The sequence below is a fragment of the Myxocyprinus asiaticus genome, chromosome 7 (genome assembly GCF_019703515.2).
Source record: "Myxocyprinus asiaticus isolate MX2 ecotype Aquarium Trade chromosome 7, UBuf_Myxa_2, whole genome shotgun sequence".
In the NCBI taxonomy this organism is placed as follows: domain Eukaryota; kingdom Metazoa; phylum Chordata; class Actinopteri; order Cypriniformes; family Catostomidae; genus Myxocyprinus; species Myxocyprinus asiaticus.
The window spans coordinates 13,558,940-13,583,360 of NC_059350.1; the positions used below are offsets into that span (position 1 = coordinate 13,558,940).

Genomic DNA, 24,421 nt, shown 5'->3' on the forward strand with positions numbered 1-24,421 from the left:
TGGTGCAATACAACTCAAATTAAAATAAAACTTAGATCAACAAACCCTGGATTAGCTCTAAACTCTACTTAATTTAATCTTTATTGGAGCAACCCACCCTAAGACTTCTATATGTAAATTATGTCTTATTTGAATGGCTAACCTCGTCACTGGTGCAATGAGCAACACCCCCACCAAGTTGCTGAATACTGAATAGGAAACTAAATAGTACAGCTCTTTTTGTTTCAGCAGTATATAAAAAAAAAATAATAATAATAATCATGGTTTCCATATTATGTCCCATTTAATGATTGTTGACAGTCAGCCCTAGTATATGGGAGAATTATTCAAGCATTGACTATTGATGGAAGAGATTGACATGTTCATTCAGTGTAGCTCTTACGTTGATGACACCGGGACAGTTGGGACCAACAAGGCGGGTCTTGCTCTGGCGGATCAGCTTGTGTTTGACACGCACCATGTCCTGCTGGGGGATTCCCTCTGTTATGCAGACCACCAGGGGAATCTCTGCGTCAATTGCCTCAGTTATAGCGGCTGCTGCGAAAGGAGGGGGCACATAGATCACGGTGGCTTCGGCACCTGTGCCATCCTTAGCCTGCAAAACCAAAGAATCAGTGTAACTCTAAAAATGTTCACAACAAGTCTAAATTTCTGGCTCAACAAACCATTTAGATTTTTTTCAGATAGTGATACAAATTTTGCATTGGACTTTTGACTAGTTTGCAATTATTTTATACATTTATGTCATTTAGTTGCAAAGGATTTTATGTGAACAGGCCTTTAAACTGAGATCTGGCACATGGCTTCTGGCCTTTAACACTTCTGTTACTGTTGGCATCACTTGTCCTAAATATGTCTCCAAAAAATATGTCTCCCCTAGTACCCTCAGGGAATGAGAGCAGCTGCCCGTATAGTCTTTGTGACTCACAGGATATTGTCAGCAGTCATACAGGCCATTACCTCCTTCACAGAGTTGAAGACTGGCAGACCCAGGTGTGTTTTGCCCCCCTTGCCTGGGGACACTCCTCCTACTAACTGAGAGCCATAGTCCAGAGCCTGCTGACTGTGAAAGGTGCCCTAGAGAAAGAGAGAAGGGATCAGAGAGATCTTTCAGTGAAGTAATTTTTATGGAGCTTAAACACTGACAAAAGTATTTGAATTTGAATTAGTTACTTTCAATTGCAGACATGTGACAATTGACAAAAATAAGATTTTGTGGCATATTTTATAAATGTGAATTTTTAAACAAGATGTTTTGTTTTGATTTGATTTTTTAGAGGTCTTATTGATGAGAGAGGTCAACGGAGAATGGCCAGACTGATTCGAGTTGACAGAAAGGCAACGGTAACTCAGATAACCACTCTGTACAATTGTAGTAAGCAGAATAGCATCTCAAAATGCACAACACTTCGAATCTAGAGGTGGATGGACTACAACAGCAGAAGACCACGTCAGTCACTTTTTTAGGACCATAATAAAGTGCTCAGTGAATGTATGTATTTCAATGTTAGAATATTAAGATATTAACAGTCTCAAATTAAAAAATGCTGTAACCGTTTTTTCATTGCAGTTCATGTCTACATCGAACTGCACAAGAGAATTCTGGTAACTATGTAATTGGACAAAATGCCAAGTTCGAGTAGTCTGATAACATTTCCCTGTGGAACAGGAAAGCTAAAACTTTGGCCAAGTTTGTTTACGATCTGTTTACATGATCTGAATTTGAGAGATTTGTATTTGGAGTTCTGAATTTAAATCAACAAATTTTAACATGTAATCTAATAATCTGAATATTTACAGCTAATTCCACTTTTAAAAATAAAATAAAAAGTATAAAGGCAAATTTATAAAATACGGCAAAAAAATATGTTTCATTAAAAAAATTTTGTAAAAATTGCAAAAATTGCTACATGTCTAGAATTCAAATGAACAAAATGTAGATTCAAATACTTAAGTAATTGTTCTAGCTCCATAACTGTTCAGCAAGCAAACTTCTAATTACATTAACATCAAAGTGAAATCAAAATTGACACCATTTGCTTAATGCATTTTCCTGGTCTTAATGTGTACAATACATTGGTGCTGCAATACAGTCTACTTATGAAAACACACTAAAAGAGGACTTTGTCACTTGAGCAGACTCAGGTAACCTTTGCATCTATAATATTCTTCATTGCATCTGCAGCATTGACATGACACATTCAATGCCATTACACTACAATAATTATATCAGTTCTTTCAAAAACACAAAGGACACCTAAAAAAAAAAAACCCACTTACAATTACATGGTTTGCATGACTAAAGATTTGCATGGCTGAGTCACTTCACATTCATCTTAAGTTATTAAATTAATGACTAGATCTAAAGAGAATAATGTAGGACTTAAATTGCCTCCATGTGACCCAAAACATAAACATGAAAAGCAAATGAGCTTTCATTATGTGACACACTTTATATCAGTGAAAGCAAAGCTGTAAAATGGAAGTTTAACAGTAAAATATCCTATCCTAAATGGATTGGACTTGGGATTTGAATGGTCTGGAAATGTTACGTTGTGAACTTCAACCTTCTGTTCTCGCTAGATCCATGTTAATTATTACAAATTATTTTGAAACATTGCAGATAAGTCCAAAGGCAAGGGTCGCCTGTACCATTAATATCTTAACACCGTTATGCTTCAAATATAATTAGGAAGAATGACCAAACCTGGAACGTTATCGATCCATCTCCCCTCCCAGCATCCCCTTGCCAATTTTTACACCATCATTTGTACTAGCGCCTTCATTAACACTGAAGTGCTGTGCTAACTTTGCCATTTTTCCAGCATGCTGCCTCCGTTAACAGTGGGGCGATTATTTTGAGGTATGATTTGCTTATGTAGTCAAACAGCAAAGTTAATACGCAGCGATGACACTCTAGTCATTCCTCATAACCTTCTAATTATAATGAGTGTTTATTATAACTTCATCTAATAACCTTTTATTATAGTAAAGAGTCATTAAAAAGAAGGTGAAGGAGAGCGAGAGAAATACAATGGGAGATAGGATATAAATCAGAGTGGTGAGAAAAGTAAGGTTATTGGATACTATAGCCAGCAATTTTAGTGTAAAAGGCCTGTGGGCAGCATTTGAAGGGGTCATGTCATATAATATTTTTTATTAGAAGTTTTTTTTCTTTTGAGTTCCACAAAGTTTTTTGCAACAAAACAGTAATAATTTAGCTTCTACAAAAATGTTCCACCCTGATATATATATATATATATATATATATATATATATATATATATATATATATATATATATATATATATATATACACATACACATACACCTGCAGAGTTGCGTTCACTATGCACGTTAAGCGAAAACTGCTTCGTGAAAATAAAGCGAACTTAACTCTGAGCACCTCCTTAGATGTCATAGGTAATTTGCAGTATTCTCACAGATGACACAATTCTTGCAACTTGCAACATGACTGAAACAGAGAAGACTGAGAACTCTTTACATGCGTGGGCTCCACAAGACATGGATGCACTGCACACCTCTGAACAAACAGTGAATCAGACATCGACGGCTTTTCTTTTGTCTGTTCTTCATAATATAATAAAGAGTGTTTCTTAAAGTAAGTGTCTTTGTTTCTAACAGCATGTCTTGCCTTGTGTCACTCCGAGATGCCTTCCAGGTTGCCCACCACAGTGGCAGGTATACGAACAAAATTACTCACAACTGTGCATGAAATAACCCGCATTTGGCAGGTCACGGGTGCTTAATTCTAACTCTGGCGGGCTACTATTTAATATTTTTGGTACCTTTCCAGCTACATGGTTTTTGTTATTTCTCAATATCATCAAACATTATGTCATGTCAGTTTATTGGCAGAATATATAATTCTACATAACTAGGAATGAAAATGAAGCTAAATCCACTTTGTTCTTTTCAAAATTATGAAATGTGGTCCAGCACTAGCTGTTGTTAGTATTGCTACATACAAGACTGCAGTCTACTGATGTTTACAATGATGTGCCAACATTATAAATGTTCTATAGAAGTTCCAATATAGCAATCTAGATTTCAATGCCATGTGTGGCTTTACACCCACCTCATCAGATACATCAGTGCTCTCCAGCACTCACTGTTTGCAAAACACTGGATTTGCATCTATCTCCACATGGTTTATATATGTATTATTTAAACTTAAGCTCATCTGTTGCTTGATTTAATATTTTTTGTTTATAAAAACAAGGGAAAATGTGTACAGTGGTGCAATTACAATTAAAGCCTATAGAACAAATTTACATTACTGAAAATAAATGTAAAATGCAACTGTCACACTGTTTAACCATAACGCTTAACCAGAAGTTCATCCTCCTAGAAAAGTAGTCCAACTTCAAAGAACAGTTTAGACTGTACAGATCAAACTAACCAATAAGTAAAATTATTTTTGGATTACTCTCCAAAATCAGCTTATTTAAAAAAATCTGACAAGGCAAGAAATCCGTGTTTACATGACATTTGGAACAATCACTTTATTCTCTACTTTTGACATCAAACCGCGAAGAGGCATATGCTCAACATTTGTGCACATTGGATGAGCCATTAAGAACACCGGGTAAGGTGTTTACATGCCACAAGAAATGGGTTTAATGGGCAAAAATCTACCTGTGTCCATCGGGTTATTCATAAGCCATTTACAGCCTTTACGCCGATAAAGGAATGTGGTTTATTGCCTTTACATGACCGCACTCGTTGACGGCTTCTTAAGCATAATCGTGTAAGATCGTGCATGTAAATGCGTCCATTAGCTTAGCCAGTAGGGTGAGTTCGAGGCAGAGCCATGGACCTCCATTGTAAGTGCATTACTGTATATACATTTTCCCTTTGCTTTTGCTACTACTGAAAGTAGTCAAAAAAAATTTCAGTGGTAATCAACAGCATGCCACAGATGCTGTCAATGGAGCTGGAGTTGCATTCTCCTTTAAAAATGCACTACATAAGATTTTTTTAGTTACAATTAACAAAAGTTCACTGTTGAGTGAGTACATAAAAATGTACCATGTTCAAAACCCTGTCCTTGTCTTACCTATTCCTTGTCTTACATTCACTATTGTAAGGCCTACAATAATTATTAATATTATTTTTTTAAAGCTGTCGTGTCGGATTTGGCACGAAATCGCAGGCTTATGTCTTTGGTCCTTGCTTGTTTACGTCATGTCCATAAGCTCTGAATAGGAGGACTGGCTGCGTCACATGTGTCGGCTGGGGAAGTTATGGCAGTTCAGTCAGACACTGTTTAGGACAGCAGCGGGAGGACATCAGTCACTGGATGGATTCTTTTGAAGTTGTTTTCTTGCTATAATGCTTGGATATGCTTTCTGGTAGGGTTGATGTACTGTACCTTATATTAGTTTGTCATGCTTTAATGGCACGGCACAGAGGCTCAGTGGGTAGCACTGACACCTCACAGCCTGAAGATCCCCGGTTCGAGATCAGGCTCACACTTGGCCTTTCTGTGTGGAGTTTGCATGTTCTCCCTGTGTTTGCTTGGGGTTTCCTCCGGGTTCTCCGGTGTCCCCCCACAATCCAAAGATATGCAGGTCAAGTGAATTGGAGACTCTAATTTGACCATAGATGTAAGTGAGAGTGTGAATGTGTTTGTCTTTGTGCGTTAGCCCTGAAATAGACTGGCTACCTGTCCAGGATGTTTCCCTGCCTTTGGCCCCAAACAGCTGAGATAGGCTACAGCACTCCCCAAGACCCTACAGAAGGTAGTCAACCAGAATAGGCCTAGTACCACCACAGTCTCTGTGGGGATTAATCATTAGCAACTCTATACCTCTAAGGGGCGCTATAACCATAGAATTTTAAAAGGCCAGAGCTTAATGCCTCAAAGCTCTTTCTCACAACATCACTACTTCGCATCTGGTAAAGGCCGAGCTGAGATCACAGCCGAGCCCAGCACTCTGATAGTGGGTGACTGATAGTGGATTCCTCGAGCTATGGTTTCTAATGTGAATGAGGAATTTCGGAACATTCTGATGAATCATAAGACTGTAAATCGGGTTATTATACATGTGGGGGAAAATTAAATTCAGAAGGAGCAGTCAGAACTCCTCAAGAGGGATTTCAATGGACTCTTTGAAATGCTTCGGAGATTGAAAGTTCAGTCGTTCATCAGTGGACCACTCCCAGCCCAAGGAATAAAATATGTTTTCTCGTTTGCTCAGTCTAAACACTTGGCTGCACAAAACCATCAACATGAGAGGACTGAACTCCACTGATAACTTCAAACTCTTCTGGAGTCAAAGAGAACTGTTTAAATCAGATGGCCTCCACCCAAACAAACTTGGTTTGTGCTGAAGGACAATATCTACTTCTCCCTCCTTCAACCATCTGCAACGTGCACAAAACCACTAAACCTGGATGGCACACAAACACCTCCGCAGTGTCAGGATGACCAGAGGATCGCATTTCAGAACCTGGATGGACATTTGGTCGACAAATCCCACAATAACACAGTACAGCCACAACAATCACTGCTCAGGGACACAATCCAGACAGAGCCACACCCACAGAGCATACTATAGTTGGACTGTTGTCCAGAGACACCAGAGCAACAGCCCCTCTCACCACACACTTTCTCCCTCTCACTAACATCCCCACTTCTGGGTTTCTTAGAGAAAATGGAGGAATTAGTGTATGCTGGAAGAAAGCTCTCCCACTCCATTGCTGCGAGCCCCCAGACACCAACCAAAAAACGGTAGGCCCCTCTACCACCAAAGCCTGTGGCCAAGCTCACCCTCCCACTACCTCAGAGAGAGCTCTCCGGCCACTGCCACAATGCCAGGGCACATTTCATCCTTTTTCTGCTCTTGATGAACAAACAACTGATAACAGCTCTCAGTGATATGTTTTACGTCCCCGCTACGGTGAAGGCAACATTTACAAATGTTTACAGAACAAACAGGAACCCGATGTGCCTGTAGCTTTTCCTATATCTGTTAAGTGATAGAAAGACTAAGGCCTTCTCAAGACGTATGGCAAATCTATCTAATCTGATGCCTATTAAACATCAATCTGAGATTGATGTGGGGCCAAAAACAGATACTGTAAAGTTAGCACTTTTAAACATCCACTCACTTAACAAGTCATTTTTAGTCAATGACCTCATAACCACAAACAACCTGGAGTTTATGTTTCTAAATGACACTTGGTTAAATAACAGCTGCAGTGCAACAGTCCTCAATGAATCAGCCCCTCCAAACATTACTTTTATGAGTGTCTGTAGAGCTGTTAGGAGAGGTGGAGGATAAGCTGCAAGATGTCTTTCAGTGCAAGCAAGTGTCACTTGGTGATTACTTGACCTCTGAATATCTAAATATTGTACTAAAAGGTGCTCCACACATTCTATTTATAATTATTTATAGGCCTCCAAAATACTCTCCAACATTTGTTGATGATTTTACAGAACTGTTATCAGCAACTTGCTCTGAATTTGACTGTTTTGTTATTGCTGGGGATTTCAACATTCATATAGATAATCCTGAACACAACACTGCAAAAGAACTCACAACAGTTTTAAACACTTTTGATCTGACCCAGAATGTACATGGACCCACACACAATTGTGGACACACTCTTGATCTGCTCATTAGCAAGGGTCTGAATATTTAATTCACTCTCATTAAGGACGTAGTGCTATTTGACCATTTCTGTATTTTCTTTGAAATACTGATTTCTCCAGCCACTGAAGTTACATCTGTCTTTGTCAAAAATATGTACATAAATGAGAATACTAGTGTGCAATTTTTGAAGGCTGTATCTATGACACCAAGTATATCCGCAGACTGTGTTGATGTTCTCCTTGAAAACTTTAACTCAAGAGTTAAAAATGCTATTGATTGCATTGCTACTGTAAAGGTAACAAATTTGCATAATTTTTCATGAGGAATATCAATGATATTAGAATGGCGATCAGCTCGTCCTCATGTTGCACCAAGGTCAAACAGAACCCACTGCAAAAACTTCAGAAATTAGCCACTATGTCTGATTGATAGCAAAACCCTGGAAGAAATAGCACAGCATCTTAAAACATTGACCTGCTATATTGACACACTCCCCACATAATTTTTCAAAAATGTGTTTAACTGTCTGGAAAAAGATCCGTTAGAAATAGTCAATGCCTCACTCTTTTCAGGCACGTTTCCAAAGTACCTGAAACTGCAGTTATCAAGCCCCTTCTAAAAAAAAGAGCAATCTGGATAACTCTATATTAAACAACTACAAACCAATGTCAAATCTTCCTTTCATAGGCAAGATCATTGAAAAGGCTGTTTTCAATCAGCTGAACAAATTCTAAAACTCGAATGAATACTTGGACAATTTCCAGTCTGGTTTCCGACCGCATCTGCTGGTATTACTAGATCTCAGTGCTGCTTTTGACACTGTTGACCACAACATTCTCCTAGACAGATTGGAAAACTGGTTAGGGCTCTCTGGGACTGTCCTCAGCTGGTTCAGCTCATATCTAGATGGGAGGGGTTACTATGTGAACATAGGCAACTATGAATCTGAGTGGACTTCTATGACACGTGGAGTCCCACAAGGCTCAATTCTTGCACCACTCCTGTTCAACCTATATTATATGCTCTCACTAGGCCAAATAATGAAAAAGAACCTTGAAAACATATATAGAAACAAAAATGCAATGAGTGCTACTTGGGTATAAAGTCCATATCTGCTGGTGCTCTTTAGAAAAGGGATAATCTATCTCATGAAAAGGATATATCCAAGGCACTCAGACTTAAGTATACAATGTAAGAAAGCCTTTATTAAACCATGGCCAAAATAATTAAAAACCACGAACCAACGTGTTGTGGCTAGAAAGCTTTCATCAGGGTGTGGGGGGAAAAAACCACTGAGAGTCCTTAAATAATGTGACTAATTTGTGTCATGTGACATTATCACATGATAGGACAACATGACACAATGACCTGACAGTGACACCTTCTAAGTGGGAAATACAACACTTGAGAAGCTACACATAAAATGGCAAACATCAGTACCAACAAAAATCCATGAAAGGGAAATAGATACATAAATATATACAGTCAGCAATTTCATAAGAATCTGTAAACATCACAATATATGCAAGTACAGCTCAATATAAACATTATATGTAACATATTAAAATAAAAACCAAACCATTTACAAGTATGGTGAAAAATCTAATTCTCCATTTAAACCTGGGAATTGAGTAGCTTTCAATGTATAGATCCAAAAAGATTCCCTCTGCAATAACTTTTTTAATCTATCTCCTCCCCTTATTGAACTTGGGATATATTCAATCAGATATTTTCAGTGTACTGGGGCCGCCATGATCTGCATCTCTGTAATGTAAGGCCATTGGATATTGAGGATTGCAGATTCGAATGGAATTTTTATGTTCTGCTAATCTGGTTTTCAATTTACGCTTTGTCCTCCCTATATAAAAACAACCAATTCTAACCTATACACTACAAATTAAGTATTACAATTAATGAATGACTTTATGTAAAATTTACGGCCTGATGTTACATCTGTAAAGGTATTTGTATTAACAAAATTATCGCAATGATTGCAATTACCACATCTGTGATTTCCAACCTTAGGGCCTAACCAGGTATTTCGTTTTAAATCAATGTAAAACAAATAATCAATGTTCAAAATGTATTTTCGTTTTGATTTTCACGAAGATGGTACAATTAAGCAATAGCTATGAAGCAACAGTTTTCATTTATTGAAAAATAGTGACATTCTAGCATCTTAAAATACAATACAAATAATAATATTAACAGTGTTAACCATAATATCTCTCACTTTCTTTACACTAAATTATGGTACAAAGAGTGTCCCTTTGCACCACCTAGACTAACATAGTGTGGTTTATTTGAAACCAAGCTCATAAGCGTAATGAAATTTAAATGTGTTTATTTTGTTGTTATTATATGTGATATAACATGCTACAGTAACTTCACTGGATAGCATAGCCTTTTAAACACATCGCGATCTGTAAACACATGAGTAATGTTCGATTCATTAAAGCATCCATCCATCCATCCATAGCCGCTTGTCCAACTATATGTACAGTAGATAGTCAACCAAAATAACCCTTTTTACCAGGAGCAGTACCGCCACAATTAACACTGTGATTTTAAAAATGAGTCTCACGTGTGAAAATTCACGGTGTTAGTGTTAACTCACATCAGCCATGTCACGAATTTCACTTCTTAAATTCATATGTGTAGCACAATGCAAAATGCATACGTGTAGTAGTGGATGAACAATACTTTTAAATATGCTAATAAGAGTGTTGTTTATCTTCCTCAAGGCAAGTAATATCTCTGTTATAAATGTTTAAACGAATAACATAATATCAACATGACAATTGCATGTCATGATGACTCCAGCTCTGCATGTGAAGATCTCCAAATGATCACAAGCAGAGCAGGTAACCCCAAACCACGAGATTCAGAAGATCAGTGCCAAAACCCAACTCACGTAAGACGTTCTTGCGCAAGTTACTTGCAATTTTAGGTTATAACCACAGATGTTGCTAGAGAAACAAAGTTCCGTAGTGCAGCTTTAAGGGCTTTAGTTAAAATATGTAACTTGACAGAGCTAAACATCTAAATGATGTTAAATAGATGATTAAGTTTAAAATGCATTGCAATTTACTGCTATCGTTTAGCCAGTTTCATGTAATTCAGGTAGTTCGCAACTAAATGAGACTGCACACCTATCACTGTCTAAATGAAACTGTGGTGAATCCAGACCTTGCAACACAAGGTTAAAGGGCGCTATGTGGGACACAAAGTGTGGCTATGCACCTGTTTTCCTGTGAAGCCTTGACAAATGACCTTAGTGTTCTTGTTGATGTAAAGGTTCTTCCTAGTGCCGGTATGACAGTGTCTCACCCCAGCCTGCTGCACTGCAAACACAGACAAGACAACACTGGTGGTATTAGAACCACTGATCAATAGGAACACATTTTTGCAAAAAAATAGTTTAATCAACATTTTAAGCTGATTTATTTATCAGCTATCACTCTAAATACAAAGTTAAGACCTATGGGGTTATGAAAACATGAAATCAGGGAAGTCCAGAATAATCCTGCAGGTTAAGGAATCATCTACAATGCATTAGTAAAATTGTTCTATGACTAAGTTGTTGGCTTTTCTATCACATTACTCAGTAGGGCTGTCAATTGAGCAGAGAAACTAAATTCACATTTTTACCTTAAATATTTAAAAAATTCAAATAATATTCTAATTTTAAAATCAGCTGATTCTTAAACTGACTTTGTTTCTTTACTCCACAAGAGGGCGCAATAAATATATAAACCATACAGCACAGTTATATTATTGCAAAGAACATTCCTGGCTGTTAAAAAAAGAGAATTTCATTTTCAGCTAATGTGCATTAAATAAATAAAAAGTTTTAGTCGATCCATATTCTCAAATGTTAAGTCAAAAGTAAAGTGGGGGTGTTGCACTTGCACTGATGCCACAGTACACTACCCCAGACACAAGCTATAATAACAGTGAAATACCACATTTTTATTCATTACAGTTGTATGTAGGGTAGCAATATTCCCAGACAGCAGAGGTATTCGGCTGAACTCGGTGGTGAAGCGGCTCAGACTATGAGCCCAGGCCAGGGGCCGTTCAACCAGATGGAACACAACAGAATGGAACTGAACGCAATGATCTCGAGACAGATACACATTTCAAAGTTGAACATCTTTCCTGACAAAGAATTGAAACAACTCATTACTTAATCTGAGAAATGTTTATTAAGAGAGCAAGACGCAATGACCAAAGACCTCCACCTACTGTAAGAGGCTGTTCACACCGAACACTTTTACAACCATCCATTTAAGATGATTAAGAATCAGTGGGCAGTGGTAGCTCAGCGGTTAAGGCTCTGGGTTACTGATCAGAAGGTCGGGGGTTCAAGCCCCAGCACTGCCAAGATGCCACTGTTGGGCCCTTGAGCAAGGCCCTTGACCCTATCTGCTCCAGGGGTGCTGTATCATGGCTGACCCTGCACTCTGACCCCAGCCTAGCTAGGATATGTGAAAAAGAAGAATTTCACTGTATATGTGCAAATGTGTGATGAATAAAGAATTATTAAATTATTATTGTTTTTCCTATGTAAACGCACACTAGATGAACGTCTTTGTTTCGCTTTGTTTTTGTTTATTCAGCGTCTCGTGCAGGGACATTGTTTTTTTAGATGCTGTGTCTAATTAAAAATAACTTTAAAAAGCATCTTGAAACACCTGCTTTCTGGTAAACTGTATTAGTTGCACTGTGTCTAGCCTTTTTTAGTGCAAGAATGTGATCGATCTGAAGTCATCGTCAGTTCTTGGCACACATCTAAATTTCGAATGCACAGTTTTAGCATTCGAATGTGCATTTTTTTCTTAAATTCGTCGAACATTCGAATTTTGGATTTTAATTTGACAGCCCTATTACTCAGTGCAGATTCCTTATGCCAAGTATACACTACACGACTTGCAGTCGGCGTCCTGCGACTCACATTCCGGTTTTTCATTGTGCTGGTGCGAACACTTCAGGACTGTAGTGTATCAACTGCACGACCATTCGTCCCCGACTGAGACCATGTGTACACCTGGTATTAAGATGAGCTTTGGCTGATCCGATCACAAATGTACAAGACATCACCTTTACACCTGGTTGTCTCTTTTGACCACTTGTGTTCGGATTTCGAGGAGAGAGTCTTTGATTTCATGATGACATACATCAATCATTACGTCTGTGTTTTTTACTGTATGATTATTTTAGCGCAGTACCTGTAAATGAGCTTCTAGTGTGCATGCTGTTCATATCTGTGTCCCTATTGTTCATGCATTCACTTTTTTTAAATTTCGGATCGTACACTTATTCCCTTGAAACCACACGGAACAGGCAAAAAAGAGGCCATTACAGCTGCCCTAAGCGTCATCTCGTTTCAAACGGATCTTAAATTTAAGATAACTAAATTAATTCACAAACTCACACAGTTTATTCTTGATACATGTAACAAAAACATGAAAGAACAGCTCTTGCCCGTTTTCGTGCTTTATTGGCATTATTTGCAAAGGAAATAAATATATAAAAACATCTGATAATAATAAAAATAGCAGGTAGGGAGATGTGGGTGAGGTTTTATTTTATTTTCTAATTATTTTTTTTCTCCTGCTAGTACCAAATCTTGCTCTCCTCTTTCAACAAACAGGAAAGAACGGCTTGCTCCCATTTTACACGTATCTGCGCTAATTTGCAAAGGAAAAAAATTATAAATACAGCTGAAAATAATGAAGACACCGGATAGGGAGATGTGGATGATTTTTATTTTATTTTCTAATAATTATTTTGTCTCCTGCTACCCAAATCTTGCTCTCCTCTTTCAACAAACATGAAAGAATGGCCCGTGCCCATACTGCTATTTGCAAAATGAAACATTTAAGAAAAACAGGTTAAAAAAATAAAAACAGAGGGTATAGGGAGATGTGGGTGAAGTTTAATTTTAATTTTATTCTAATTATTTTTTGTCTTCTGCTTGCTAATACCTTGCCCTCCTCTTGTGCTGTCTATTTCATTGACTGTGGCTCATTGTCATCTCTCGCTCGTCGGGACAGTACGCACACCTGAAGACAAGACGTCTAGATATCAGGCAGTTTTGAAAACAGTCGTGGTGTCTGAGACTCGTCACAGTAATGCGCACAAAACAAGACTTTTCATCATGAGATCCGAGACTTCTCGTCACAGACCAGTTGCTGACTCAAAACATCAAAGGAGACGAGCTTGAGTCGTGTAGTGTCCACTAGGCTTATAGGGTCTGTGATCAATGGTCATGCTGCCTTGACCTCAGATAACTCAGAAATAAGACAGGAGTGGGACAGATAAGCAAAGCGCAAAACACTAAGCTGGGACCAAAGATATTTTTCTAAGTATTCAACATGTTTATAAGTGATGAGAGAACCATTTTGACTCCTGAATGATATAACAGCACAGAATGTGGTAACTTCATAGTACCCCCTTTAAACCTCAGAAATCCAATATTGAGGAATAAAACTGCAGTACTGAAGAGGTTTGACTTAAAGAAAGTATTGATCACATTAGACAGGATCAGAGAGTCTGTCCACATTTCTATAGGTTAAAGTTCACTTTAAATTACTGATAGACAATCAGATGTAGACTTGCAACATTTCACTCCAACTAAATACAAGCCTTTGTGTGTACTTCCTACAGCAGTACAATAATCACATATGGAATTACACTGTAATTTAATCAAGTTTACAATTAACAATTTCTGTTTGAAAGTGCATGGTTTAAAGTGTTCAGCACAGCTTGACCTGTAATATTAGGCCTTTGTGAGGAAAGTTAGTCAACACTGCTTTCAGTTCAGCTTGAGTGAAAATTCCATTATTGACAGACACTTAAATTGCACAAGATTGGAAGAGTTACCAGAGAGACAAGAGTGTCAAAAGTGGCTACACCCTTAAAATGTTGTTTATTTTGACAGTTTCTTAGTACATTATTTATTTTTTAAAAGAAACTAACATAGCACAAGTTTGCCATAGAAGCAAACCAATCCTTATTTAAAACGTAATGCACTATTGACAGTGAAACACACGTGACCACACATACTAACATGTCACACAAGTCCTCACATGCTAATACCTGTCACCATGTGTTCTGCAGAATCATAAAGAGCAAGGACAACCTAGTCGATGATATCAGCAAAACAGTAGCAAACACACAGGCTTATAAAAATAAGCTAAACGCTATTTTATATCATATTTCTAAGCTGTCAGTATGCTGCTTTCTCAGTCAAGATAGTCTCCCTAGCATTTATCTATTAGATTTTAATAACGTGGCCTCTCAATAAGGTTTAAATTAAAAACAATAACCAGTTAAAGTCAAGGTACAAAAGTGCACTGTTACAAATGTAACACTTGTGATCAGAATATCTCTGATCCCAGCACAACAGCCTTAGCATTAGCTGACTGTGTGTGTACAACATAAATAAAGAGAGACAAATTATTATCACGTGTAAATTCGCTGCTGTAACAATGTCATTACAAAGACAGCATTGTATTTATATTGCAACAACACTCGTGTCGGTTTTACTTACAGAGCAACCGAGCAAAAAACCTGCTTTGAGACATCTTCGGTCATTCACCAATGACACCGGACAGACATGGACCTTACGTTAGCGTGCTTAGTAGTCCTGTTAGATGCCTAGATAAAAATAAATAAATAAATAATAAAACACTTTAAAATAGCCTTCAAAATGAGGAATTAACATTCAAAATGACATTTAAGTTTATACTTGCGTTTACAATGTAATGTATTAGCCTTTTGTTTCCCAAATTGATCCACAAAAAGGAATTATTTGAAATGACCTAACAGCGCAAGGAATGCTGGGCAATAGTGTCCTTTAATGGCTCTTTTGAAAATATGGAAATAGGTTTAGCTGTCAATCATATAGCTTCATGTATATCAAATAGTTTTCATGTTTTTAAATAGAGGCTCTACATATAACTTATTCATTAAATTAAGAAGTTTCATACTGTAATTACTAAAAATCCTGTTTTTGAATCCATGTTTTCTTTAAATGTACTCTTAAATACTATCTCCTTTCAAAATTAGAAGGAAAAAAGAAAAGAAAAAAATAGGAGAAAGACAACAATGTGAAGGTGGCCATCCAATCTATAATGTTTTAGAAAATTAACACTTTTTTAGATTGCATTGCAACTGCAATTTATATTTTTGGATAAAAGTACAATGTTTCAGGCTATATCATTATTATTATTATATTATTATTATTATATGTTTATTATTTATGTAGGAACAAATTATATCAAATCATACTAAATATGCTGTTTTACCAGTTTCACATTGACTAGTTGTATTTTTGGACAGAAGAACTAGTGTGTGTGTGTGTGTGTGTGTGTGTGTGTGTGTGTGTGTGTGTGTGTGTGTGTGTGTGTGTGTGTGTGTGTGTCTGTGTGTATGTTGCTTTTTTGTTTGTTTCTTCTTGTTTAGGCAATTTTTTCATGGTTTATTGGTACTTAAGAATCATAGTACATGTATCTGACCATTTTTGCTAATTGCAAATTGAGTCTATGATACTCCTGCATTTCCTAGTGTGATTTCCAGGACAATACAAGTAGAGTTCTGATCAAATGTTCCAGAATAAATGAGTTTGTGTTTGTTTGTTTGTTTGTTTGTTTTTTTTGTTTTTTTTTTGTTTTTTTTGTAAAGTTCAAACATGTGTTGTTGATTTGTATTATTATTATTATTATTATTATTATTATTATTATTGAACATTTGTCATATCAACATACATTCAACACAAACGGTATGAATACAAACTAAAAATAACAGAAAATATATAATTAAATAAAAAGGCATCACAAAGAAATGTAGAATTTATTAAGTAATGAGACGGTCTTCTTGTCTATATTGTATTTATTTATTTATTTATTTTCATAGCAAGGGCTGTTTTTGTCTAATGGAAAGTGAGCCATTAAAACTAATTGCAAGTGGCGAGGTGAAAGGAGCCAATCGGACTCAACCAACTCTGCAGACGGTGATTGGTTGACACTTTTACGCCGCGGCGTGTTCTTACGCTTATTCACGATCAAAATTACGTACAATCTTCCAGCTCATACACAAAAGACTACGCAACCGCACTAACGCGATGACGTAGAGCGTCCCAGGAAATCTCTCGCAGGCTCTCAATTAGAGGCGCACAAAGTCATTCAAGATGGTGTTAGAAGCTCTCTCCAGGATTATTAAGACACAACTTCCAGCCTACCTCAAGAAGCTGCCTCTGCCAGAAACTATCGGAGGCTTTGCGAGACTCACAGGTATGCGTTTTATCACGTAAAATGTCACGAGAGTAGGTGTAAAGTTAGTATATTCGCGTGCATGTCTGCATAGAATGAGTGATGGAATTGCCTTTTTGTTTTATGTCTGATAAACTTTACTGTAGTAACAAAGTTATTAGTTACCGGCGTCTCTCCGATTAGGAAAAAGGTCTTAATGATCTTCTACACCTTTCATATAATTGCTGGTCATGATACACTAGATGTACTCCATCTTTATAGTGCATTAAGCCCATTGGAATTATTTATTTAACATTGCATTGACTCTGCTTTCCCCTACAACCAGTGGTCGATTTGAAAAATAATTTCAGGGGGGGTCATTGACAAATAAAATTGTCCAAGGTGTAAAAATGAGAATATTTTAATCTAGTTTAAAACACTTGTGTCATGTTCTCAGAAATGTAATCTTTATCTCCAATTTGGTTTCATACATTTCATATAAAAACCTTTATAGCATTTTCTAAAAAAAATCCAATTTTAAAATTGCCATGTGGTGAAACCATCAATTAAAAAGTATTATAATACTTTCTTTGCACCTTGAATACATGAGAGTTTCAACAACTTAATTATTAATTTCCAAAAAGTTTTCAAACATATTTTTCAAGGTAAATTTTTGTATTTTATTTTTTCTAAATGTTATGAATCTGAGTCAAAAATTTCAAGAAGTTTTTTCAGGGTTACACCACATGACTTGAACAAAATGTGCCTTTTCATAAAAATGTCCAAATAAATATGAGATGTTTTTTAAACCTTCACGCTCAGTCTTGAGGGTCTAAAGGTACTGTAAATGTAAATGTATTTTTAATTTAATAGATCTGGAAAAAATTAGCTTCACTTCATTGACCCTTAGGACACATGACTTTAATATGCACTTGTTGCCCTCTGTTATTGCATTTTATGATGAATCTTGTGAAAATAATCCACGTTATGATCATGGAAAAAGGTTTTTTTCTCTACTCCAATAACCAAACTAGTAAAGGAAGTTTGGGCTGTTTCTACGAAGGATGCTTAAACAGTGGTGTAAAAAAAAATGTTTCTACACATAAAAGCGTTTTATGGGTGAAACCCTGAAAATTGTTTGAATTAAAAACACGTAGGCTTACATGTTGTAACTATACACTCATCATAGCAATATCTCACCATCTGTTCTCTTCTTTTTAAAGAAAGAACAAATATTTTCTTGAACTGTTCTCTTGGCCATTTTTGAAAGTGCGTGAAACTTTTGAAAATTTGCATTAACTTCATTGATGTAAGTTACATGTGAACACTTGTGTTCACATTGTGTTTATATTTGTGTTTAAACAAATATAATACATATAAACATATATAAACAATATAAACAAATGTTGTGTTTAAATATAAATACTTGTGTTCATATTATTCCAACACATCCAACCTCTTCTGCCATTTTCATTCCTCTGAAGAAAAAAAAAACAAAAACATTTGCACTGTACATAACAGATTGTATTTGCACTGTACAGAACAGATAACAGATTTGTATTAGATTTGCACTAAGTATGTGTGTATGTATGTGTGTGTCTGTGTGTGTGTATGTACATATGTGTATAACTATTTTTTATTTTTTATTATTATCTATGTCTTGCTGCTGTTTTTGTATTGTTGTACACTGGAAGCTCCTGTCACCAAGACAGATTCCTTGTGTGTAAGCATACTTGGCAATAAAGCTGATTCTGATTCTGAACACTAGGAAGGACAAGTCAACCCATCGCTAAACTCTGACATACCTGTTTGCCATTGTTTTCAGAAAACTGGTATCTTTTCTCAGTGGAGAGAGAGCTCGTGCGCTGAAGGTTACCAGATTGCACGACTTAAGTGTCACCCTGGCAGTATATATCTGAACCGTACAAGTGTCAAGATCTGATTGGAGGATTTCACCTATAGAAATCTGGCAACCTCACACGTCGAAATATAATTCTGATCGGCTAATCGCCCCTATTTAAAGTCTGTTATTTATCAAACGTAGAAAATGTAATATTTTACTTGCATGATTATTTCTAAGTAATGCATGACATAACTGATCTAAAGGGGATGGTAAGGGGGGTTGGTGGTTTTACAAGGGGGATGCTTTTTGGTATTTCTTGAAACAAGGGGGATGGCATCCCCTCGCATCCTCCCTCAACTCGAGCCCTTCCTACAACAGATCCTCACAATCAATAAATGTCCAGCAACTGTCATTCTACCCTTTGTTGTTTTGCCATCATGTATCTTAATGTACTATACATACACTGGCGGCCAAAAGTTTGGAATAATGTACAGATTTTGCTCTTATGGAAAGAAATTGGTATTTTTTATTCACCACAGTAGCATTCAACTGATCACAATGTTTAGTCAGGACATTAATAACGTGAAAAATTACTATTACAATTAGAAAAAAAAATTAAACTACTTCAAAGAGTTCTCATGAAAAAATCCTCCAGGTATAGCAATGACAGCTTTGCAGATCCTTGGCATTCTAGTTGTCAGTTTGTCCAGATACTCAGGTGACATTTCACCCCACACTTCCTGTAGCACTTGCCATAGTTGTGGCTGTCTTGTCGGTCACTTCTCACGCACCTTACAGTCTAGCTGATCCCACAAAGCTCTATGGGGTTAAGATCCATAACACTCTTTTCCAATTATCTGTTGTCCAATGTCTGTGTTTCTTTGCCCACTCTAACCTTTTCTTTTTGTTTTTCTGTTTCAAACGTGGCTTTTTCTTTGCAATCCTTCCCATAAGGCCACTTTGGTGAATTAAAGTACCAATTTCCTTCCAAAACAGCTAAATCTGTACATAAACTTTATTTTCTGTGCAGAGATCAGCATATATGTAGAACTGCAACATTCAGCAAGAGGCTGTTTAGAATACTGTATAAGTCTAATTAATTTGGGCAAGCATTTTTTACTTCAATTTTGAGGTAAACTTTCAACAGTAAACTAACTAGTGCTATATTTCAGTTTTTATTTGATTCAACCCAGTTCAAGTTTGGTCAGAGCTCCTTTATAAAATTGTGCAGTGATCTGAGTGATGTGTACCTCTTTCTAGATTACATTGGACTTGTTATATTGCTCATTACTGACTTAGAATTGTGCGATTTCATGCATAAGCTGTTTTGTAGGTTGATATCTGTATGATTACTGTAAGAACTCAACCGTAGGCCACTCTGTTCAGCATCATTGGTGCACAAATGTCCGTACCTTTAGGTAACGGTCTTTGCATTGTCAAATAAAAAAGCTTCTTGCTAGGTTACGTATCGCTAATGTACATGCAAGCAAAAATTGATTTACTTAATACTAAGGGCATAGATTTGGCCCGAACATTTGTGGGGTTGCAGCGTAAAGCATTTACCCTTGTTTCCATTGATCATGTTATAAATAATGTTTTTTTAATTTATATATATATATATATAATGTTTCACCAAAAAATTAAAATTCACTCATCACTTACCCTCATGCCATCCCAGATGTGTATGACTTTCTTTTCTGCTGAACACAAACAGAGATTTCAGCTCTGTAGGTCCATACGATGCAAGTGAATAGTGGCCAGAACTTTGAAGATCCAAAAAGCATTTAAAAGCAGCATAATAAAAATCCATACGACCCCAGTGGTTTAATCCATATCTTCTAAAAGCGATATGATAGGTGTGGGTGAGAAACAGATCAATATTGGGGTCCTTTTTTACTATAAATTATCCTCCCTGCTCAGTAGATGGCGATATACACAAAGAATGTGAATCTCCAAAACAAAAGTAGAAGTGAAAGTGGAGATTTATAGTAAAAAAAAAAAAGGTCTTAAATATTGTTCTGTTTCTCACCCACACCTATCATATCGCTTCTTAAGATATGGATGTAACCACTGGACTTGGTTTACTTTTATGCTGCCTTTATGTGATTTTTGGAGCTTGAAAGGTCTGGTCACCATTCACTTGCATTGTATGGACCTACAGAGCTGAAATATTCTCCTAAAAATCTTTGTTTGTGTTCCACAGAAGAAAGAAAATCATACACATCTAGGATGGCATGAGTAAATGATGAGAGAATTTTCATTTATGGGTGAACTAGCCATTTTGATGAGCTTTATGAAGCCCTGTGCTCAAAAGTTGTCAAGGAGGAGGAAGTCAGTTCACACCCACTGCAGCAAAAACCAAAAACTGTCAAATGTATGTATGTATGTATTTGTGTGTGTGTGTGTATATATATATATATATCATACACACACTCATATTATTCACAGTAAGCAAAATAAAAAGCCCTCACTATGAAGAATGTACTGAGTGATAAACAAGTGTACAATTAATAATAATAACAAGTAGATGATGAGTTTTAACACTTGACTGTGTCTTAGTTTTAGAGTGGTTGCGGCTCCTGCCGTTGTTGGGCATTTTGGCTCTGTTGGGTTATCTGACCATCCGACCCTTCCTGCCCAAGAAAAAGAAGCAAAGGGACAGTCTAATCAACCTGAAGATCCAAAAGGAAAACCGTAAAGTGGTGAACGAGATCGATATAGAGGACCTGAAGAGTACAAATGTTTGCTACTGCCGGTGCTGGCGATCTAAAACGGTAAGAAGATAGATACCTCAGAGAAAAAGTAGTACAATTTGTGTGAATATTTTATGTGGAAAATCACCATATCTGATTTAAAGGTGCACTCAGTAATGTTTTAAATATGTTGACACCTGGTGGCCTGGATGCAGCATCATTCAAACACAATAGATTTCGGTTACAAATGCCATTGTAGAAATTCACAATCAGCCAAGTGTCGAATTACATGACGGTTACTGAGATTTAGTATTTGGCTGGTCATGTTTTATTATATTTTTTATTTTGTATTTATTTTACTATTTATTTATCACACATTTGCACATATACAGTGAAATTATTTTTTTCACATATCCCAGCTAAGCTGGGGTCAGAGCGCAGGGTTAGCCATGATACGGCGCCCCTGGAGCAGATGAGGTCAAGGGCCCAACGGTGGCATCATGGCGGTGTTGGGGCTTGAACCCCTGACCATGTAGTCAGTAACCCAGAGCCTTAACCGCCAAGCCACCACTGCCACATGTGATCCTAATATGGTAGCCCCCATGAGGGGACCCTCTCCATGTAGATTCGGAAAGCTTTTATAAGGTTACTGATATGACTGGAGTCTTCATTTCATGTGAGTGCTCATGATTTTAGACATGTGACAAAATTACCATTTAATTTATTTAGTAGTAAAACTTTTTTAATGAGGAGAAAATAACTGGGTGCACCTTTAAAGGGGTCATGTCATGAGAAATCGAACTTTCCTTTTTATATTTTGAACTAAATTGTTTGTTTGTTTATATTCTAAGGATCAGAAATAGGGAGGAAAATGCAAATTATGAATAATTTTGGCAACAAAAAAAAAAGAAAAAAGTTGTGCTTGGAGGGAAATGTAAAATGATTAAACAGTGGTACTTAAAATAAGAAAAAGCATGTGTGTTTCTATGCTTCCTTTTTGTCAGTGTCAGTTTTTACCCTAAAGCCACTGTCACTATCTTCACTTAAATGGTTGTCTCTTATCTTGCAGTTTCCTGTTTGTGATAAATCGCACATAAAGCATAACGAGCTGACAGGGGACAACGTTGGTCCACTTATTCTTAAGAAGAAGACTCTGTAGCCCACCTGTTTTTTGGCCCATAGAGGAAGAGGAGTATCCAGTGCTTTGAAGACCACTCACAACACTTTTAAATAGATTGTCGTTTTTCCATTGAAAAAACAACTTTAATTTTGTTTATTGTACTTACTTACCCAAAACTATTTCCACCTTTTTATTGTTTTAGTAGTTCTATAAAATTGTGACTGTAATGATCTGAATATTGTGGTTCATCTAAAGAGATTAATTATATTGATTGCATTTACATTGTTACACTGGTTAAATTGTTCTGGTCATTTTTTTTTTTTATTTATATATATATATATATATATATATATATATATTACTTGGAAAATGTAGTTTGGCCTTTGTGTGCAATATAACCGGACCATAAAGAAAGACAGCTGTTGTCATCACCAGTCACTGTTTGTGGCCACAAAAGTGTATTTTTTTTTTTTTTTTTTTATATCTGGTTTTATAGTTGCCTTTTACGATTTTCTGTACATTGTGCTGCTTCAGGCCATTGTAAAAGACTTGCATTTGACATTTTGTGAAACCACATTAAAAGTCACATAATTTTTGTTAACTTTTCTAAGTATGTTAAGATTTTTATATTTTACTTGTTTGCCTTTTTCAACAGAATGTTTGCTAAATTATTGTACATTTTTCAACTGCAGGATACTAAATTACTGTAGTGTTTGCATACCTATAGACATTTCATGTTGCGTTAGGCTGTAACAGATGTAATGGTCAACGATTTTGATACACATTATTACAAGATTTATCAGTGTAACAAAAACGCATCCTCCTTTTACTTTCCACCTGAACCAATATGCTCTAAGATTGCAATTCATATTATGTATGCATTAAGTTACATTCAAAACAGTTATAAACTGCACACACTTTGACAATCCATTGGTTCTCGCTAAAATTTCTGGTGCCAACTGGTTTTGTATCTGATGGCTGTTGGTGTTATGGATCACCATAGATGTTTATTTTCATTAAGGTTACATTTTGTATGGTAACTGGTCTGTGCCTAATAACTTTTATAAAATAAAAGTTTAACCAAACTAATTGTCTCTGAAATACAAGTAGCATATACACTCACTGCACACTTTATTAGGAACACCTGTATACCTACTTATTCATACCTAATTATTAATATCTAATCAGCCAATTGTGTGGCAGCAGTGCAATGCATAAAATCATGCAGATACAAGTCAGGAGCTTCAGTAAATGTTCACATCAACCATCAGAATGGGGAAAAAAATTTGATCTCAGTGATTTTGACTGTGGCATGATTGTTGGTGCCAGATGGGCTGGTATGAGTATTTCTGTAACTGCTGATCTAGAGTTTACTCTGAATGGTGCCTAAAACATCCAGTGAATGGCAGTTCTGTGAATGGAAACAACTTGTTGATGAGAGAGGTCAACAGAGAATGGCCAGACTGCTTCGAGCTGACAGAAAAGCTACAGTAACTCAGATAACCACTCTGTACAATTTTAGTGAGCAGAATAGCATCTCAGAATGCACAACACATCAAACCTTTAAATGGATAGGCTACAACAACACGTTGGGCGCTTTATTAGAACCATAGTGTTCCTAGTAAAGTTCTTGGTGAGTGTATATTTTTACTCTTAATGCTGTTAACATGTCTGGTCTCCAAACAGGGACTGAGAATGTATGTGTGACACCGTGTAACCGTCTAAGCTTGTCTAGAAGTGCTGTTTGTTTGCCATCTGTTTTTTGTATTGTACTTTTTGTAATAGTGCAGTCCACTAGACTGCTGCTAGACATGTGTGCTGAAAATGATCAGTGTTGCTTATTTACATCTGCTTTGCCTTAGATAATAAACCATGATATGTTTTCA

At 36.6% G+C, this 24,421-nt stretch overlaps 2 protein-coding genes across 2 annotated transcripts in view; one reads left to right on the plus strand and one right to left on the minus strand.

The window, feature by feature from the left end:
* suclg1 (succinate-CoA ligase GDP/ADP-forming subunit alph) overlaps nucleotides 1-15,287 on the minus strand; it is a 37,495-nt gene extending 22,208 nt beyond the window's left edge. Inside the window, exons 1-4 of the mRNA XM_051703045.1 lie at nucleotides 15,181-15,287; nucleotides 10,866-10,966; nucleotides 961-1,077; nucleotides 383-595 (exon numbers count right to left, since the gene is read on the minus strand). Coding sequence (XP_051559005.1) covers nucleotides 383-595; nucleotides 961-1,077; nucleotides 10,866-10,966; nucleotides 15,181-15,214 — 465 coding nt within the window. The 5' untranslated portion in view covers nucleotides 15,215-15,287. The remainder of the gene's footprint in view (nucleotides 1-382; nucleotides 596-960; nucleotides 1,078-10,865; nucleotides 10,967-15,180) is intronic.
* Nucleotides 15,288-16,763: 1,476 nt separating this feature from the next.
* On the plus strand, nucleotides 16,764-24,409 carry cisd2 (CDGSH iron sulfur domain 2). Its single transcript, XM_051703771.1, has 3 exons — nucleotides 16,764-16,921; nucleotides 21,282-21,496; nucleotides 22,485-24,409. Exons 1-3 carry the CDS (start codon nucleotides 16,819-16,821, stop codon nucleotides 22,572-22,574), a joined length of 408 nt encoding a protein of 135 aa, XP_051559731.1. The 5' UTR covers nucleotides 16,764-16,818; the 3' UTR covers nucleotides 22,575-24,409.
* The last annotated feature ends 12 nt before the right edge of the window (nucleotides 24,410-24,421 follow it).

Coding starts and splice junctions, on each gene's coding strand:
- cisd2 (XM_051703771.1), top strand. CDS start 16,819: ATGGTGTTAGAAGCTCTCTCCAGGATTATTAAGACACAACTTCCAGCC. Junction 16,922..21,281: donor AGGCTTTGCGAGACTCACAG/GTATGCGTTTTA, acceptor ACTGTGTCTTAG/TTTTAGAGTGGTTGCGGCTC. Junction 21,497..22,484: donor GGTGCTGGCGATCTAAAACG/GTAAGAAGATAG, acceptor CTTATCTTGCAG/TTTCCTGTTTGTGATAAATC.